Genomic DNA, 18,552 nt, shown 5'->3' with positions numbered 1-18,552 from the left:
GAACTAGACAGTACTTGTTTTGGCTGCTGAACATGAACAGGCACACAGAGATATTCAAACTTCTCATCAGTAGACTGTCCAATCAGCAGGGAGAGCCGATGGAGGAATCCCCCCCCCTCCCCCCTCACAGCTAACCTACATAGACATGTACATACCATAATAGTTTGCTCCCAAGGCAGGCAGTGTGTAAATAAAAGTTTTTTTCAGTCTTAAACATTTCACTACACATGCTATAAGAAGGTTATCAGAGTTGTTATAGCCTCAATAAAAGGAATTTCCCCACCCCCATACACAGCCTGTTTTTTTTTGTTTTGTTTTTTGTTATTGCTCTTTTTTTGTTGTAGGAGGTGAAAGAAAGATTGTGCAAGATATGCTACAAAGAATTTGAGCATGTGCAGAAAACTGAGCATGTGCAGAAAACTGAGCATGTGCAGAGCTGCCATCACTGCTCTGCAAAATCCCTAGCTGAATTGGGGACATAAACAGAAGGCGGAGATAGAGAGCAGCAGAATCAACCAGGTTTTTTTTGTTGTTGCAGAAAACAGAAAATGAATCTCATGGTGAATGAGTATGGAAAGCACGTAATACACAATTTATTCATTGTTTTTTATGATTTGGTTTATTGACACTTTAACTTGCAATAAACTTTCAAAAAGGCAATCCGCTAGACTCTTTATATTCATGTGGTTTATCAGTTGCACAAAAGAGGAAGGATTACAAAAACATTAGGAAGTGTGCCTTCTCCCAAGCTTGTCTTGATTTAAACCAGGGTCAACAGACGCAACACAAATCTTTAGCGATGCACCGATACCGGTATCAGTGCTGATACCAAGCATTTGCGCAAATATCGGTTCGGTACTCAAATTCTCCTGATACACAGGTGTCAAAAATCTGGGGGAAATAGTTGTGTAGGCACTACAACCTTCCCACATAACAGCTCTGCCCGCCGCTCAGACTTCGAGGCTGCCGACACCTCCAACATACCAGAATAAGAAAAGGGATAGTCGACACTCAGGATGACATCCAAAAAATAGTATTCCTTTATTGAAAAGACATGCAGCATCTAAAAACAGCCTACGTTTTTCAGACGCTAGTCATGACTCATGACTAAGGACTAATGTACGAAACGCGTAGCCCATCTTTACAGCATTGTACATGTCTTTTCAATATAGGAATACTATTTTTTGGATGTCATCCTGAGTGCAGACCATCCCTTCACTTAAAAAACAACAACTCAGGGTTCACCTTCTAATATTGATAATAAATGTGTAATATAGAATATATATACCTGGTCTCATGCCGCATATCTCCATTAAGTTGACCTTACGAGAAACCTTGCTGACAGGGTTCTCGGCTTGGCAGGTGTAGGTGCTGGTTGCATCGTCTTTTGTGACCCAAACTCTTAGAGTGCTGTTTAGTAGTTTGTAGTGTAAATCTGTCTGGTTGATAATCCAGCCAAAGGTTATATTGTCCCCAGTCTGAGGGACACAGTCCATGGTGACCACGCAGCTGTCATTCTGGAGGCTGTGAGTTAAGTTGACCGTCACATTATTGATCTTCTCTGTGAAGAGGGAAAGAACTCTGGGGTTTTAATTTTTGGCACTATTATATTTATTTCTGCAGTATATTCATACTAAGCATTGTGGGAGCTAAGGGCATTCAGGGGCTACAACAAAAACATTATACCATACCCGGAGATGCATGAGGCCCTGGTCAGTAAGAAGTCTATGGAAACAACTTACATTTAAAGTGGTGGGAAGCAGTGATCAGAAAGTGAACAGAGAAGTCTGTGAGCAGGGCTGCTGATACGGAGGTAGCACCTACCCTTCTGTTCAGGGGCCCAGGCCCCATAAGTTTAACAGGGGGCCCCAGAGCACCAGGAGTGGGATCAGTTACTAAAACTAATCACATACTATTTAGGACTAATCACGTACTATTAGAACTAATCATCCAATGGAACATAGTGATAAGACCCGCTGTAGGGTGGGGGGGGGCTGGTGATCCTGACAAAAAAAGATTATAGTGTAGAATTAGAAAGATTGGTCACAGATACTATCACATACCAACCACTTAAAGAGGAAGTAAACCCTAATGGGTTTACTTCCTCTTTGATTGCTTGAAAAGATCTTTGATCTTTGATTCCCTGCAAAGGTAAAGCATAATGGACTACTATGCATCGCATAGTAGTCCATTATGTGTCACTTACCTGACACAGGAGCCAGCAAAGTCACCGCTGTCCCCTGTAGTTCAAAGCGTCCATCTTCTTGGTGGGTCTCGCTGCTCCGGCACTGTGATTCGCCGGAGCCGCGATGACGTAACTCCCGCACATGCGCACGGGAGCCGACACTCGCGGCATATCGCCGCAATCTGCGGCCTGCCCAGTGCGCCTGCGCGCTAATGCCTACGGCGCATACGCCGTAGACAGCGGTGGCTGCCTTCGGGTAAATATCTCCTAAACCGTGTAGGTTTAGGAGATATTTCTTGGACCTACAGGTAAGCCTTAATCTAGGCTTACCTGTAGGTCAAAGTGGTTTGTAAGGGTTTACAACCACTTTTAAAAGAACCCAAATGAAGAACTCAAATCCAAATTAAAGGAATTTTTGAATAAGGGCATTGCATATAGAATAATAAACAAGAGGGAGGGACGACATCTATTGCCTGAAGCACTAAAAGTCCCAGTAAAATACCAAGTACCCAAAATCCACAAGAGTAAAACAAAACCACCGGGAAGGCCCATAATTAGTGGGATTGGATCGGTGCATTCCAGGTTAGGTGAGTACCTGGATGTATTTCTCCAACCGATGGCGGGGAAAGGAAAAGCCTTCATTAAGGACAGCAATTAATTGATGTAAATGACTCCACATTATTCGTCACGCTGGACGTGGAGTCGTTGTACACCAACATCAAGCAGATAGATGGCGGCAGTAGCATGGGCAATGAAAAATCTGTCAGAACTGAGGTTAAAGCAGAGGAGGTTTATATTGGAAGGACTCAGAATGGCCATAGGTAATAACTTTTTTTTGGCACAACCACAGATACTACAAACAGATCAAGGGGGTAGGAATGGGAAATAAATATGCACCAAGTGTGGCCAACATCTTCCTTAATAAATGGGAGGAAGAGGAGATTTTCGGGAGGTGTTGGCCATACTTGCTGTTATATAGAAGATTCATAGATGACATCCTGATCGTCCGGAAAGGCGGATGAATTAGATCAGTTTGTTAAACATATAGGTGCAAACCAATATGGAATAAGGTTGACTGCAAATGTAGATCGGAAAATACTATACATTTTCTAGACTTGGAAATTTTTAAGAATAGAAACAAATTAAAGTGGGGTTGCCACCAAAAAATAAAAAAGTGTTTAAAATTCTTAAAAAAAATAAAAATAGAAGTGATATCAAAAAGGAGTGCGCTTCAGAGCAGCAAGGCCGTCTTTAATATTGATTGGACCCTGGGAAAAAATTTTCTTGCCCCCCCCCCCCCCCCCCGCAGGCAATTTCACTCTCCACCTGCTCTGAGACATACAATAAATAGCAGCTAGACTTAAAATCAGTTTACTGTATCAGATCAGGCAGAAATTGCGATTGGTTTTCAGCAGTTACAGCATATCATTACTGCTTACTGACTGGTTGCTAGAGGTTACAGCACACATTATGGCTCACTGATTCGTTGCTAGAGGTTACGGCATATCATCACCTCACTGCAGGGGAGCATGATATACATATGAATGCTGCCTTTATTTACATATCAATGCCACCAGCCGCTTCTATTTACTTACTAATGCTGCTGCTATTTACATATGAATGACGGTTATTTACATGTAAACACAGGGTCTACAGGTGAGTTACTTGTATACAACAATAGGGCAGAGCTGGGCAGCATTAGTACCAGATATTGGGACACAGCACAGGACTAAAACTTCAAGGGACAAGGGAATTTAAACTGAGATAGTTGGCACGTATGAGGCAGCTGCTTTGGGCCCCCAACAATGACAGGGCCCAGGGCAGCTGCCCCTTTCGCCCTGCCTTAAAGATGGCCCTGCAGAGCAGAGCAGCACAAAGTGAGAAGTTGTGATCAGAAGATAAAAGCTCCAGAGAAGAGAAGGATTGTGACAGTTCTGAATAAGTGAGTAAGGAGCACTGATAAGAATTAGGGATTGCTTGAGAGAAGAGGAACAACACATGAAAAGTCATGAGGGAATAAAGCAAAGTGGCGATTAGAGGAGATTAGAGTCCAAAGAAAAGGAACTAAAAAAGAGAGGCCCTAAATATGTGGGAAGTGATGGTTAAAAAAAGGAAGAGAGTTTCATAGAATAGGATCAGCATGTGAGAAATCCAGAAAGAATGAGATAGAAATGATGATCGAAAAGAAAGAGAGCTTCAGAGCAGAGGAGCACAAGGTGAGAAGTTCTAAAGTGAGAATTAGGGACAGAGTACGGGAGACCTCCAGAGATGAAGAGCAGCATGCAAGAAGTTCTAGAGATGCAAGTGGAAAGTAAAAATGACATAGGTGGAGGGTGGCAGAGATAAGGAGCAGCAAGAGAGAAGCCCTGAAGGAATAAGTGTGATATTGATATGGTGATCATAAAGGAAGAGAGAAGAAAAAAAGACGAGGAGTATAAAAGAGGTCCTAGACATGTAACTGAGAAGTAATGACAATGAGGAGTGCTCCAGAGAAGTGGAACAGCAATTGAGAAGCCCTGAAGGATGAGGTCTGGAAGAGAGCTCCAGAGGAAATGAGCAGCATGTGAGAAGTCCTAAAGAAAATAGTGAATGGCTGTAACTAGAAAGCAAGAGAGCTTCAGAGAAGAAGATCAGCATGAAAGAAGTCCCAGAGATATAAGTAATCAGTAATGATCAGAAATTAAAATTCCAGAGAAAAGAAACAACATATGTTGTGTCCTGAAGTAATAAGAGAGATCTGATGATTATAGAGGAAGAAGAGCAGCAGGAAACAAGTGGGAAGTTGTGATTGTAGAGGAAGAGAACGCCAGAGAAGAGGAGCAGCACAAGAGAACTCCTGAAGGAATGGGGTGAAGTTGTGTTCAGAGGAGAAGAGAGCTCCAGTGAAAAGGAGCATCACGGGGGGCGTGACCGGAAGCGGACCTGCATGGACGCTTGCTGAGGTAGCTCTCTCATCAGCCCAGCTACACAGGCACAAAAGGGGGACAATCCGCACCCATCCGATGGGGAGATCGAGGGCCACCCGATCCACGACTAGCAGGGGACCCTCCGCCGTCCCTCCGGGGCCCGCAGCGGACCTCCGGACGTACTTTTCGCCGCCAGACGCTCCGGCCGGCGGGCCTCCCAAGATGGCGCCGACCGCGCCGGAGGCGACGCGCCAGGCCCCATCCCCGGCCTCGAGTATGAGGAGCGGACATCAAGCGGAGATCGGGGCGGACGGGACGCCTCCTCCATCCAGCGCAGCCGACCGGACCCCCGCAGCGGTGAGTGACACCCCGCTCCCGCCCGTGTATCAGCCCACCAGCCTAGGCCCGAGGCCTACTGCGAGGCCCCTCAATCCGGGCGCATGTGAACCCATCCCCCCACGGCATACAGAGCAGCGCGCGGCCCTGGGGGATCTGAGCCCGCTGCGCTGGGGCCAGAGGTCCCCTCCACGCAGGGCGGCCAACTGGGAGCAGGACAGCGGGGAGGCCTGGGGGATGGCAGGAGGCCGCACCAGGCTGGATCAGAACTCGGGGTACCTGGAGCATGAACCCCCTTCCCCTCCTACGGACACGCAATGCACGGGGAACCTCCCTAGGCTGCTGCGGGCGACATCGGACCCCCTCCTCCCCACTAGTTCACTGGGGTCCCCCCCTTCCATTGAGGACACTGACTTCCCAGCCCTCCCCCCTCCGGGAGACCCACTGCCATGGCCTCGGCGGGGACGTGGGGGAGTGGCGGAGCCCCGAATGGACGTAGGGGTCCGGTCCCCACCACCCAAGTCCCAGAGACTGTCCTCCACGTGGGCTCCTGGCCCACAGCGACACCGGAGTGGCTCCCCGGCCCCTGTCGGCTGTAGAACAGGCTTGGACCCGTATCGGGATGTGAGGCAGACCCGCACGACTCCCCTGCAGTCACCACCTCCTCAGCCCGGGGTGTGGGACTCTCACATCGGGCCCCCCCCCAGACTCACGGGAGGCACACGGACCCCATGGTTCTCCACAGCCGCCCCTTCTGATTCCTACTGGGGATGACCCTGGAGGGCCCCCCCCGCCCCTACACCCGCAGTGGCAGCAATACCTACAAGCAATCCCCACTAAGGAGGACTTTAAGCAATTGATAGAAGATGTTAAATCAACCTGTCGCTCGGAAATACAAATGTTGCACTCCGGTCTCAAGCACTTAGCGGATCGGGTCGAGATGGCCGAGGAGGAGATACAGGAAACTAAAATCGCGATCCACAGGACCCAAGTACAAGGGGCCGACCATCGAATGCTTCTGAGGGACATGCAGCGTCATGTGGAGGACCTGGATAATAGGGGGCGTCGGCATAACATACGGGTGAGGGGGATTCCAGAGGCGGACGGACCGGAAGATCTCCAGATTATCCTGCAAGAAATATTTAATAACCTTCTTGGGGAACCCCCCACCCAGTTTATTGAAATGGACAGAGCTCACAGGGCATTGCGCTCTAAAGGCGCGACTTCTACCCCCAGGGATGTCATCTGTAGAATCACTTCGTTCCACATCAAAGAGGACATAATGAGACAAGCCCGCCTGGCCCGGGTGGTGAACTTTCGCGATATCCAAGTCCAGCTCTTCCCAGACCTATCCTGGCTCACACTGCAGAAGCGCAGATTGCTTCAACCGTTGCTCCGCACGTTGCAGGACGCCCATATCCCGTACCGCTGGGGATATCCGTTCGCTCTCACAGCCAAACATCAAGGCAAGACAGCAACCTTGCGGTACCCGGAGGATCTCCACTCCTTTTGTGAGGATCTTGGGCTTCATCCCCCCCAGTTGCCGGACTGGGATCTCGTGGCTGCCCAGCCTTCCGCACCCGCCCTGTGGCAGAAGGTCCCCTCCCGCCAACGCCCTCGCAACCGGGAGGCACCTAAGAAAACGGCCCGCCAAGGAAAGGGCTGAGGCTATGTAAGGCGGCAATCTTTGTGTACTCTCTTTTTTCTCCTTTTTTGATCCCGTAGGCCCGCGGGGCGCAAGGGATCGTGGCCCGTTTTGTTTGTTGGTTGGCCGATGGACTGATGTCCGGACTCTCCGAACTTGCCTTTTTTTTTTTTTCAGCCCCAAGAGTTTCCGTTTTTTATTTGTTTTTTTTCTCCCCCTATTAAGTGCCTTCATGTTGAGTTATGTTTTTCTTAAGGCTGATGTATCTGAGAGATTGAGATCATGGGTCTTTCTCAGTCTCTGAGTCACCCCCCTTCTACCCGGATGCATTGGTGTTACATCCGGGATTTTGGGAACTGCCTGGCGACTGTTGTCGCAGGGGCGTTTCCTCAGCTCCCCCCCACCGTATGTCAACGGCCTTATCTACGCCTCCTGATGGGGGGGGCTGGACTCCCATGCGGCCGCCAGGCCCGACCCACGGGTTTGGGTTCTGGTGGCCCCCTGGGAATCCGATTGGACCTGAGCGATCTGCCTGTTCATGGTCTCCTATGGCTTAATTTTGTAATGTACAGTGGTTGTCTATTTGCTGTGTATACCTTTATTTACGATACTAACCTCTTCTCTCTCTCTCCTTTTCTACTTTTCCCTTTCCCTCTCCCCTCCCTGTTCTCTCACCGTGTCATGGCAGGTGGGCAACGTGGAGCCCTTTCTCCAGAACGAGCAACCTCCTGGCTCCTGGCGGTCGTCCTACAAGGTGGAATATGGGTAAGTCCCCACTTATACTGTTACCCCCCTGACATGACTAATGGCTAAGATTTTATCCCTTAATGTCCATGGACTGAATTCTAATGGGAAACGGCATCTGGCACTTAGGGAATTCAGGCAGTCAGGAGCGGATATAGTCTTTGTCCAGGAGACACACTTTGATAAGGGGGGGTCCTTTGCTTTCGCCTCTAGATATTTTCCCTTAGCTTACCTATCCTCGGGCCCTCACAGGAAGGCCGGCGTGGCCATCCTGATACGTCGCGGAGCCCCATTTACCTACCTCGATCACTATGGTGATCCCGGGGGAGGCTTCTTGATTCTTAAGGGCAAATGGGGTCCACAGCCGATCACTCTATGCACCCTGTACGCCCCCAATGTCCGCCAACATAGCTTTCTTTCCAAACTCCTGTCCCGTCTGTTCAAGTCGGATCATGGTTACTTAGTGGTGGGGGGTGATTTTAACCTGGCTCACTCCGCCATTGCGGACCGTTTGGCGACAACGACCCGACCTCCCTCTGCTAAAGCTCTTAGGGATTCGAAACTATTCCGCCAGCTGACCCGTAGGCACGCTCTTTTTGACGTCTGGCGGGCCCTTCACCCGGCGGACCGCCAGTACACGTTCTACTCGGCCCCGCACCAGTTGCACTCCCGCATAGACTACTTCTTTACTAACAATTCAACGCTGAGAGTGGCCCGCCGAGCCCATATCCTGCCGATCTCATGGTCGGACCACGCGCCGATCCTGTTAACACTAGATCTAGCGGCCCCTGTAATTAGACCCTACAATTGGAAACTTAACACCTTTCTCCTACAACATTCCCCCTCACAGGCGGAAATGGCCTCAACCCTGAAACTCTACTTCACTGAGAACGCGACCCCGGACGTTACTCTCCCCACTTTGTGGGAGGCCCATAAGGCGGTCATCCGCGGAAAGTGCATGGCTCTTTCTTCTGCTTTAAAGAGGGATGCAGGGGCCGCTAAACTGCGGACGGAAAGGGAACTGGGGCAGTTAGAAAGGGATATGCAGGCTTCTCCTTCGCTACGACTTCTCCGGAAGATCACTAGGCTTCGCATGGTGCTTAAGGACCTCGCGCTTCGCCGGGTAGAAAAGGCCATTCTGCGGGTTAAGCAGCTATATTACGACAGGGGCAACAAGGCGCACTCTCTTTTGGCGAGGAAACTTAAAGATAAAACCCTCCTATCCACTCCACATCAGATTAAAACTAAAAACAACACCGTAGTCTCTCACCCTAAGGAGATAGCAGACACATTTGCGAAATTTTATGCGGAGTTATACAACAGTGACGACATACCCAGTGCTCCCTTGTCGGAGGAGCTCTCCCAGAGCATGCGCCAATACTTGACGGACAGTGGGATCCCCCGTATCCGAGACCTGGATCTGGCCTCCCTGAATATGCCCATCACGGAGGAGGAAATAGAGCTGACCGTCAAGTCGCTACCGGCTCATAAATCCCCGGGCCCGGACGGTTTACCCTACGAATACTACAAAACGTTTCTGCCCCTTCTGCTTCCTTACTTGAGCAGACTGTTTAATGCGTTTCTCTTAAATACCCCGGTCCCTTCCGATATGCAACGCTCCTTCATCACCCTGATACCCAAGCCCGATAAGGACCCCATTCTCTGTGCCAATTATAGGCCCATTGCACTCCTAAATACAGATCTAAAGATCTTTACGAAGCTCCTCTCCCTCCGGCTCAATAGGGTTCTCCCCTCCCTCATCCATAAAGATCAGGTGGGATTTGTCCCTCTTCGCCAAGCCGGCGACAATACCAGAAGGGTCATAGATTTAGTCGACGTGGCGAATAGGGGGGGCACCCCGTCTTTGCTTCTGAGTTTAGATGCGGAAAAGGCATTTGATAGACTGGGGTGGCCCTTCCTGTTCGCTACGTTGCAGCACATGGGGATGAGGGGACCGTTTCTGCGGGCCATACGCCACCTTTATTCCAACCCGTCCTCCCAGGTTAAAACCCCCTTCGCCACATCCTCGGCGTTCTCGGTATCCAATGGCACGCGCCAGGGCTGCCCCCTATCGCCTTTACTATTTGCTATCTGTGTGGAACCCCTGGCGGCGTCCATTCGGCGGAACCCGGATATCAGGGGCGTCCCGGTTCGGGACAGGGAATTTAAGGTGTCCCTGTTCGCGGACGATGTCATTCTCACCCTGACCCAGCCCAGAATATCCCTGCCTAACCTACATAGGGAGTTGGACCGCTACAGCGCCCTATCGGGCTATAAAATTAATGCATCCAAATCGGAAGCCCTACCGGTAAATATCCCGCCCCAGGAAGTTGAACATCTCCGAACCACTTTTCCGTACCACTGGAAAACCGATTCCCTGAAATACTTGGGGGTACATATAACCCAGACCTTTGAATCTCTGTATCAGGCAAACTTCCCGCCCCTATATGGTGTTATTAGGCAATTACTTTCCCAATGGCGGAAGCACCAGATCTCCCTCTTTGGTGGGATAGCTTCGGTGAAAATGACGATTCTCCCGAAGCTCCTCTACCTTTTCCAGACCCTTCCTATCCCAGTACCATATCACCACCTGAGAAAATTACAGGCGGACCTGCTTGATTTTACGTGGAATTACAAGCGTCATAGAATCCCCCGCTCGGTCATGACAGCCTCTCGCTCGGCCGGGGGACTGGCGTTTCCGGATCTTGTAAAGTACTTCCAGGCAGCTCAGCTCCGGGCAGTGACCTCTTGGTTCACCCAGAGGTCGTACAACAGGTGGACGGAAATTGAGAAGCTCTGGATGGCTCCAGTGCATCCTAATAGTATGCTATGGAGCGCCCCAGCGTTGACTCCCCGGACCCAGCTGCTAGGATCTATGTCCCATCTACAGTGCCTATGGCGCAAGCTTACTAAGATCTATGTCTTGTCCTCGGACAAATCGCTCCTGACGTCCTTCCTGTACCACCCTAAGATGCCAGACAGTCTGACGTATGCGATGTCCCACCCCTGGTCGTCCCGAAACCTCTTCCATCTGGGGACCTTAGTGGACCCCAGATCACGGAGAATGTTGTCTTATGCTGATCTTCAGTCCAAATTTGACCTCCCGAGACAGAGCTTCTACAGCTATCTGCAGATACGGCACTTTGCCCAGACCATATCCTCTGACTTGCGATTCTCCCCTCCCTCCGCTTTTGAGACCATAATCCTAGAGGGCATGGCCCAAAGAGGATTGATATCAGCTATATATAAAATCCTTAATGCACCCCCGTTAACTTCGGCACGCAGACATGCTTACATGCTCAAGTGGGAGGAACAGCTGGGGGAGGAGCTAACGGATGAGCAATGGCAGACGATATGGTCCCAGGCCTCGAAAAGCTCTCTATGCACACTCTACAGGGAGAACGCGTACAAAATTTTGTTTTTCTGGTACATGACCCCAGACGTCCTTCACGCCATTTACCCTACTACCTCTGACAGATGCTGGAGGTGCTTGACTCACAAGGGCACGTTGTTCCACATTTTCTGGCAATGTCCCCTGGTGGTTCCCTTCTGGGAGGGGGTCCGGCGCCTTTTGTCGGATCTCTTGGACCGGCGGGTGGTCCTGGATCCTAAGACCTTCTTGTTGGGCATCCCTTTCCCTAAATTGACGAAGTCCCGCAAGACATTGTCACGACATATCCTGACAGCGGCGAGATGCCTAATAGCACTACATTGGAAAAGGGCACTGCCCCCCGCTCTCGGAGCACTCCATGCTAGAGTTCAGGACGTGGAGTTGATGGAGAGGATGACCGCCAGGATACGGGACAGGCTTGAGGCCCATGATGTGGTCTGGAGCCCATGGAACCTACGGGAGCTCCGGAGGTGAAAATGCCGCAGGGACCACACACGGTGACTATACCCCCTACCTTTCCTTACCCCTCCTTCCCCACGTTCCCCTATCCCTCCTTTTTCTTTTCTCTTCTCTTTATCTCCTTTGCTATTCTCTCCTCTCATCCTCCTTACCCCTCTTACTTCCTATCCTTCTCGTCTCTCCTCTTGTTCTTCCTCTCTCTCTACTGCTTGGTACTCCTATATCTCTCTGCCAGTCTCTTTCACCCTTTTCCTCATGGCTGGTGTTCCTATGTGCCTTGCTGCTCCTCTAGCACACTACTTCGTAGATGCTGCTACTCATGAGAGGTTAATACTGTTGGTAGCTGTTTATGATCGGGTGAGGGGCTACCCTACTGGACCCTAAGGTGGGCAACACCACTTGTTGATTAACAGGGTCGGCCCGATTGTTCGCGGGGGGCCCCCCCGGGCCTGGCGGTTGCCGGCCCTGGGGGGCCTACTGGAATGGGCCACTGGTTGGGTGGTCCCTGCAGCCCTCTCTTCTCTGTTCTGACTGTTCTACTATGTTGTAGTAATGCATGACGTGTAATGCACTCTTTGAATATAAATAAATATATTATTTGAAAAAAAAAGAAAAGGAGCATCACATCAGAAGTTCCGAAAGACCAAAGAAGAAGGTTTGATTATGGAGAAAGAGAATTCCAGAGAACAGCGGGCAAGAACACAAAACCTTTGTAAATTCTGCTATGAGTTTTAATCTCTTGGGAGTCTTCCTTTCAGTTCTGTATTTGGTATGTTTACCATTGATTTGTCTCACAGACCATCTGACTCTAGATCACGTCCCGCTCTTACCCAATCATGCAATATATCTTACCGTAAACTTTGAGGTCATATTTACAAAATGTTTCTGTGCTGCCATTGATGACCCTTATCTCGTAGGTCCCTTGATCCATCCTCTGCAGCTTTAGAATCTCAAAGGACGTATTTCCCTCGTTGTATCTGTATCTTTCATTAGGTATTGTGGGTACTTGAGGATAAGTCAGTAGGTTCTTTCTTTGGTTTTCAGTGGTCTGCTGCAGCATCAAGATTTCAGATTTCAATTCCAGAACCACTTTTTCAAAATGAAAGGGTTGTCCAAGAGCCCCCTTTAATTCAGTGACCAAGCCACCACATTGAGACACCAACCCTTTATGGAGAAGATATGTTTTGTCAAGCCTATTCAAAGTAGTAATACCAAAGCAATAAAAACATACAAATACGTTTTTTACGTTTATTTATTTTTACTGGAGATTATTTCGAAAAAAAAGGAAGGGAATAATCCACTGCGATCAATCAGGATTGATATTTCATTGATCTGGCTTCGGTATAGTGACATCCTATTGGTGGCTAAATAGGATGCCACTTTACGTAAGCTATATCGCTGCAAGTATAAGCCCTTGTACACACGGTCGGAGATTCCGACTGAATGTGTCCTATCGGACCGTTTTGTCAGATAATCCGACTGTGTGTGGTATGCATCGGACTGTTTCCGTAGGAATATCCGTCGGACCCAATTTTTCAACTTGTTGGAAATATTTTCCGACAAACTGTTCCGATCGGACATACTCCGATCATGTGTAGAGAATTTTGATCGGACCAAGTGCCACGCATGCTCAGATCAAATTCCTACATCAAAGCTATTGGCTACTAGCCTGAACGTAGTCCCATCATAACGAAATAACGTCATCACGTTCTGAACGATCGGATTTTCCGACAACTTGGTCCGACCGTGTGTATGCAACAGTTTCGGACACAATCCGTCGGACAAAATCCAACGGATTTGGTTGGCAGAATGTCTGACCGTGTGTACAAGGGCTAATTCTGATTGGTCCCTAAGGATTATCCCTGTAAATTTTAGAAAGCATCTTCAAAAGATATGAAGATTTTAATTCATTTTAGTTCATTTCTGTGGTTCTTTAAAAGTTACAAAAAATTTTAGTTTTTTGTTTTTTATTGTGAAATTACCTATTACCCGTAAAAGCTGAGGTTGGCCTTCCAGTGGAAACAAATGCTAATGTTATCTGATTGGCAGGGCAAATGCTCTGTTACCTGATTGCCAGGGCAAATGCTCTGTTATCTGATTGCCAGGGCAAAGGGGCTTACAAGAGAAAAATCTTTCAAGGAGAAGGATGCTAGAGTCCCCTCAATAAACAAGAAAAGTGGCATTGCACACACTAGACATTTGACCATCACACCTACAGTATATGAGCTTGTTGGACATCCCATTCCGAATCCACAGCCATTGATTTTGAAGTCTGCCCCTTTTGCGACTCTATCAGTCTACACTCTTCTGGAAAGGGTCTCCACAAGATTGTGAAGTGTGTCTGGGGAAATTTGTGCCCATTCATGAAAAACATTTTTGTGAGGTCGGGGTTCTTATGTTGGATGAGAAGATCTGGCTCACCATCTGCATTTCAATATATCCCAAAGTTGTTCTGTAGGGTTGATGTCAGGGCTTTGTGTAGGCCACTAAAGTTCCTCCACACCAAACTGGTCAAAGGTGTCCAGTAGGGATGAGCTCAAGGCTCTGTGCAGGCCATTCATGTTCACCCACGTAAAACTGGTCAATTGTGTTCAGTAGAGTTGAGCTTAAGGCTCTGTGCAGGCCAGGGGAGGGCTGGCAGCCTTAGGCTTGGGGGGCAAGTCCAGTCAAGTGGTCCATTGAACCACTGAATCAGCTCACCACCCATCTACACCACATTCCCCTTACAGAGAGAATGTTTTTAACACTTTCTTTGGCCACTAGTGGGGGTTAAAAGTGCCCCGCTAGTGCCACTAAAACAATGATAAAGCACCACTAAAACGAGCAGCGCTGTACCACTACCGCCCACATCGCCCCAGTGTGAAAGTACCCTTTGGTATTAGATGTGCAAACAAAAAGGTGAGACCACATCTAATACCTACAGAGAGTAATGGAAATAAGGTGGAGTTCAAAGTGAACTGTGTCATTGCCTGCAGGGATTGGCATTTAGGGGGGTTAAAGCAGGCAGGGATGAAGGGATGCAGGGATGAAATGTGATATCAACTATTCACTGCCTGTCAAATGCCTCTGAAAAGTGACCTGAGCATGGATCACTTTTCAGAGGAGTGGCAGTGGCTGCTGCAAGTGAATACAAGCATTTAGGCTCACACTGGTGTGCTGCGGTTTGGCTGCAGTGCGGATGTACTGGCGGGTGTCACACCCCCTAAGACTTCTTTTAGGTTACTCATTGTTGCTGCATGTTCTGAAAGTGCACCAAACAGGATGTTTTGTGCACTTTCAGAACATGCAGTAAAAATGTGCATCCTCTATGTCCCAGGGGCAACATGCAGGATGACTGCCAGTACACCAGCATTGCAGCCAAACTGCAGCATGTCAGTGAGAGCCCTCATCATACCACCTAGCCCTAGGAGGGCAAGGTACTGGCACAGGCTGCTAGAAAAAAAACTCTTTGGCTGCAGAGAGGAGGAGAGAGGAGGAGCTCACTTACTTGGATGGTCCCAGCCTCCCAGGAGCCTCACTGGATTCCAGCCAACTGCTCAGATTGAGCAGAGAGCAGGTCCAGCCTCTGCCAGCCAATGGTGTGGAGTAGGGATGGGCTGGCAGCTCAAGAACTTTGCATGTTGCGGTTTTGAGCTGATGACACAGCAGCCTTTGCCACCGCATATCAGAGCAGCCCAGGGGGCAATTGCATCCCTGCCCCCTGGCCCAGCCCTCCCCTGGTGCAGGCCATTCAAGTTCAAAAAGAAAAATAAATACTGCGCTAAACCTAAATCTACACTAGTACAACTAAAAATCGCTGCAGCTCAGTTTTACAAGATACACGTAAACACAATAAGATAAAAGAAAAAAGCGGCGCACATACATAAATACTGTAAATAAAATGAAATATAAACACCTATGAGTGATTAATTGATTGCAATAGTAGTGAAAAAAGTTGACCTACCCCTCTAATAAATCAAACATACCATCATTTATAAAAAAGAATTATAAATAACAAGTGTTAATAATGAAATTAGAAAAAAATCCCAGTGAAGTGATAAAAAAGTCCAATAAATGAAAAATAGTCCAGTGAAAACTTAATAAATACCTAAATTTCATAAGAATTCATAGAAAAATAAAAAAATATTAGATTAATAGTAGCAATAAAAATGAAATGTAAAAAATATATATTAGTGATAATAATAAAAAAAAATGTGATAATATGAGTGTAATAATAACGTAAAAATAAAAAATAATAAATAATAAAAAGTAAAAAGTGTTCAATCATGTTGAGTCAAGTTCAAATCAAGTTCACCCACGTAAAACTGGTCAATTGTGTTCAGTAGAGTTGAGCTTAAGGCTCTGTGCAGGCCATTCAAGTTCCTCCACACCAAACCGGTCAACGGCATCCAGTAGGGTTGAGCTCAGGGCTCTGTAAAGGCCATTTAAGTTCCCCACACCAAACTGGTCAACGGTGTCCAGTAGGGATGAGCTCAGGGCTCTGTGAAGGCCATTCAAGTTCCTCCATTATGAAACTGCTCAAAGGTGTTCAGTGGGGGTGAGGTCAGAGCTCTCTGCAGGCCACTCAAGTTCCTCCACACCAAACTCATCAAACCATGTCTTTATAAAAAAAAAAAAAAATAAGTAAAAAGTGTTCAATCACGTTGAGTCAAGTTCAAATCAAGTTCACCCACGTAAAACTGGTCAATTGTGTTCAGTAGAGTTGAGCTTAAGGCTCTGTGCAGGCCATTCAAGTTCCTCCACACCAAACCGGTCAACGGTGTCCAGTAGGGTTGAGCTCAGGGCTCTGTGCAGGCCATTCAAGTTCCCCACACCAAACTGGTCAACGGTGTCCAGTAGGGATGAGCTCAGGGCTCTGTGAAGGCCATTCAAGTTCCTCCACACGAAATTGCTCAAAGGTGTTCAGTGGGGGTGAGGTCAGAGCTCTCTGCAGGCTACTCAAGTTCCTCCACACCAAACTCATCAAACCATGTCTTTATAAAAAAAAAATAATAATAAGTCAAAAGTGTTCAATCACGTTGAGTCAAGTTCAAATCAAGTTCACCCACGTAAAACTGGTCAATTGTGTTCAGTAGAGTTGAGCTTAAGGCTCTGTGCAGGCCATTCAAGTTCCTCCACACCAAACCGGTCAACGGTGTCCAGTAGGGTTGAGCTCAGGGCTCTGTGCAGGCCATTCAAGTTCCCCACACCAAACTGGTCAACGGTGTCCAGTAGGAATGAGCTCAGGGCTCTGTGCAGGCCATACAAGTTCCCCACACCAAACTGCTCAACGGTGTCCAGTAGGGATGAGCTCAGGGCTCTGTGCAGGCCATTCAAGTTCCCCACACCAAACTGCTCAACGGTGTCCAGTAGAGTTAAGCTCAGGGCTCTGTACAGGCCATTCAAGTTCCCCACACCAAACTGGTCAACGGTGTCCAGTAGGGATGAGCTCAGGGCTCTGTGAAGGCCATTCAAGTTCCTCCACACGAAACTGCTCAAAGGTGTTCAGTTGGGGTGAGGTCAGAGCTCTCTGCAGGCCACTCGAGTTCCTCCACACCAAACACATCAAACCATGTCATTATGGAGCTAGCCTTGTGTACAGGAGCATAGTCCTCCTGTAGTCATGATCACAATGTTGGAAGTGAATGATTGTCTAAAATGTTTGTATGTTGTAGCATTTACAATACCCTTCACTGGAAACATCTGAATTCATTAAATCCACGGATGTCCACATCATCTGGCCACGTAGTATATATCTGCCTTACTCAACTTATTTTTACCCCATAGGAACACTCGTTTTCAAGTCTTGGGGAACCCCTACAAAAATTATTTTGTTGGGTCTCATTGGTGTTCGATGGGAAGAATGACTCCCTCTACAGCGGTGGTCAGAATGCCACCCTTACAGGCAGCTATAGAGATCACTGCCAGCATGTGGCTGACTCTGCTCAGAACTATGATGCCGACATCAAATGCAAAGTCAGTGAGTCAAAGCTTAGCAACATCTGGAGGAGCCCTAGGGTTCCAAGGAACCCTGGTTCAGAATGGTTGGTATATAGTGTGCCTTGCAACTACGGAGTGCAGTCTGATGTTATAGCACAACAGAATCACCTCAGTTTTGTGTCTTAGATCGATGAAAATTGGTTTAAAATATGAATAAAAGTACTTACCAAAACATCCGCGGGCAAAAAAGCAGATAATGTAGCAGAAATAAAACATAATTGTGTGAGTATTTTGTGTTTCCTGCCTGTGCAGAGAACTGACACGGTCTACTGTACATCCTTTCATCTCTTTTAGGTTTTGTAAGCAAAAATATTCTCCTACACATCTGCTGTATTTGTTTCAAGATAATATCGCTCTCCGGAAATAACACCTTTGGTAGAGTTTTTTTAAAAAAATCGGATGTTAAATGCTGTTTTGCAAATATTATAGGGCGTTTTGTCCTACAGCATATTTCACGTGCAATGCTATGCCAAATGCGTTTCAGTATAGAGGGGCAGAGTTTGACAAAATAAAAAATGGGTCTTTGCCAGCCTTATGCCCCGTACACACGATCTGAATTTTTGTCGGAAAAAACTTGGATGTTTTTTTCCGACGGAATTCCGCTCAAGCTTGGCTTGCATGCACACGGTCACACAAAAGTTCTCTGAACTTTCGACCGTCAAGAACACGGTGACGTACAACACTACAACAAGCCGAGAAAATGAGGTTCAATGCTTCCCGAGCGTGCGTCAAATTGTTTCCGAGCATGCAGGGTTTTTTTTGCGCGTCCGAATTGCATACGGACGAACAGAATTTACAAGGAACCTTTTCCATCCGTAAAATAGAGAACCTGCTCTTCATCTTTTGCTGGCGGCAAAAATTTGATGGAGCCTACACAAGGTCGCAATTTCCGACCAAAAGCTCTCAT

At 47.8% G+C, this 18,552-nt stretch overlaps 1 protein-coding gene across 2 annotated transcripts in view; it reads right to left on the bottom strand.

Moving 5' to 3' along the window:
• The window catches only part of LOC143942774 (signaling lymphocytic activation molecule-like), a 32,891-nt gene extending 14,941 nt beyond the window's left edge, over window positions 1–17,950 (bottom strand). For both annotated transcript variants that reach the window (XM_077464166.1, XM_077464167.1), the window contains exons 1-3: window positions 17,813–17,950; window positions 12,519–12,830; window positions 1,289–1,561 (exon numbers count right to left, since the gene is read on the bottom strand). In XM_077464166.1, coding sequence (XP_077320292.1) covers window positions 1,289–1,561; window positions 12,519–12,830; window positions 17,813–17,930 — 703 coding nt within the window. In that variant the 5' untranslated portion in view covers window positions 17,931–17,950. The remainder of the gene's footprint in view (window positions 1–1,288; window positions 1,562–12,518; window positions 12,831–17,812) is intronic.
• Between the last annotated feature and the right edge of the window lie 602 nt (window positions 17,951–18,552).

Source organism: Lithobates pipiens, unplaced genomic scaffold (genome assembly GCF_037356315.1).
Source record: "Lithobates pipiens isolate NorthernLeopardFrog02 unplaced genomic scaffold, aLitPip1_a1.2 Scaffold_30, whole genome shotgun sequence".
In the NCBI taxonomy this organism is placed as follows: domain Eukaryota; kingdom Metazoa; phylum Chordata; class Amphibia; order Anura; family Ranidae; genus Lithobates; species Lithobates pipiens.
This window is presented reverse-complemented; position numbering and strand designations above follow the sequence as displayed.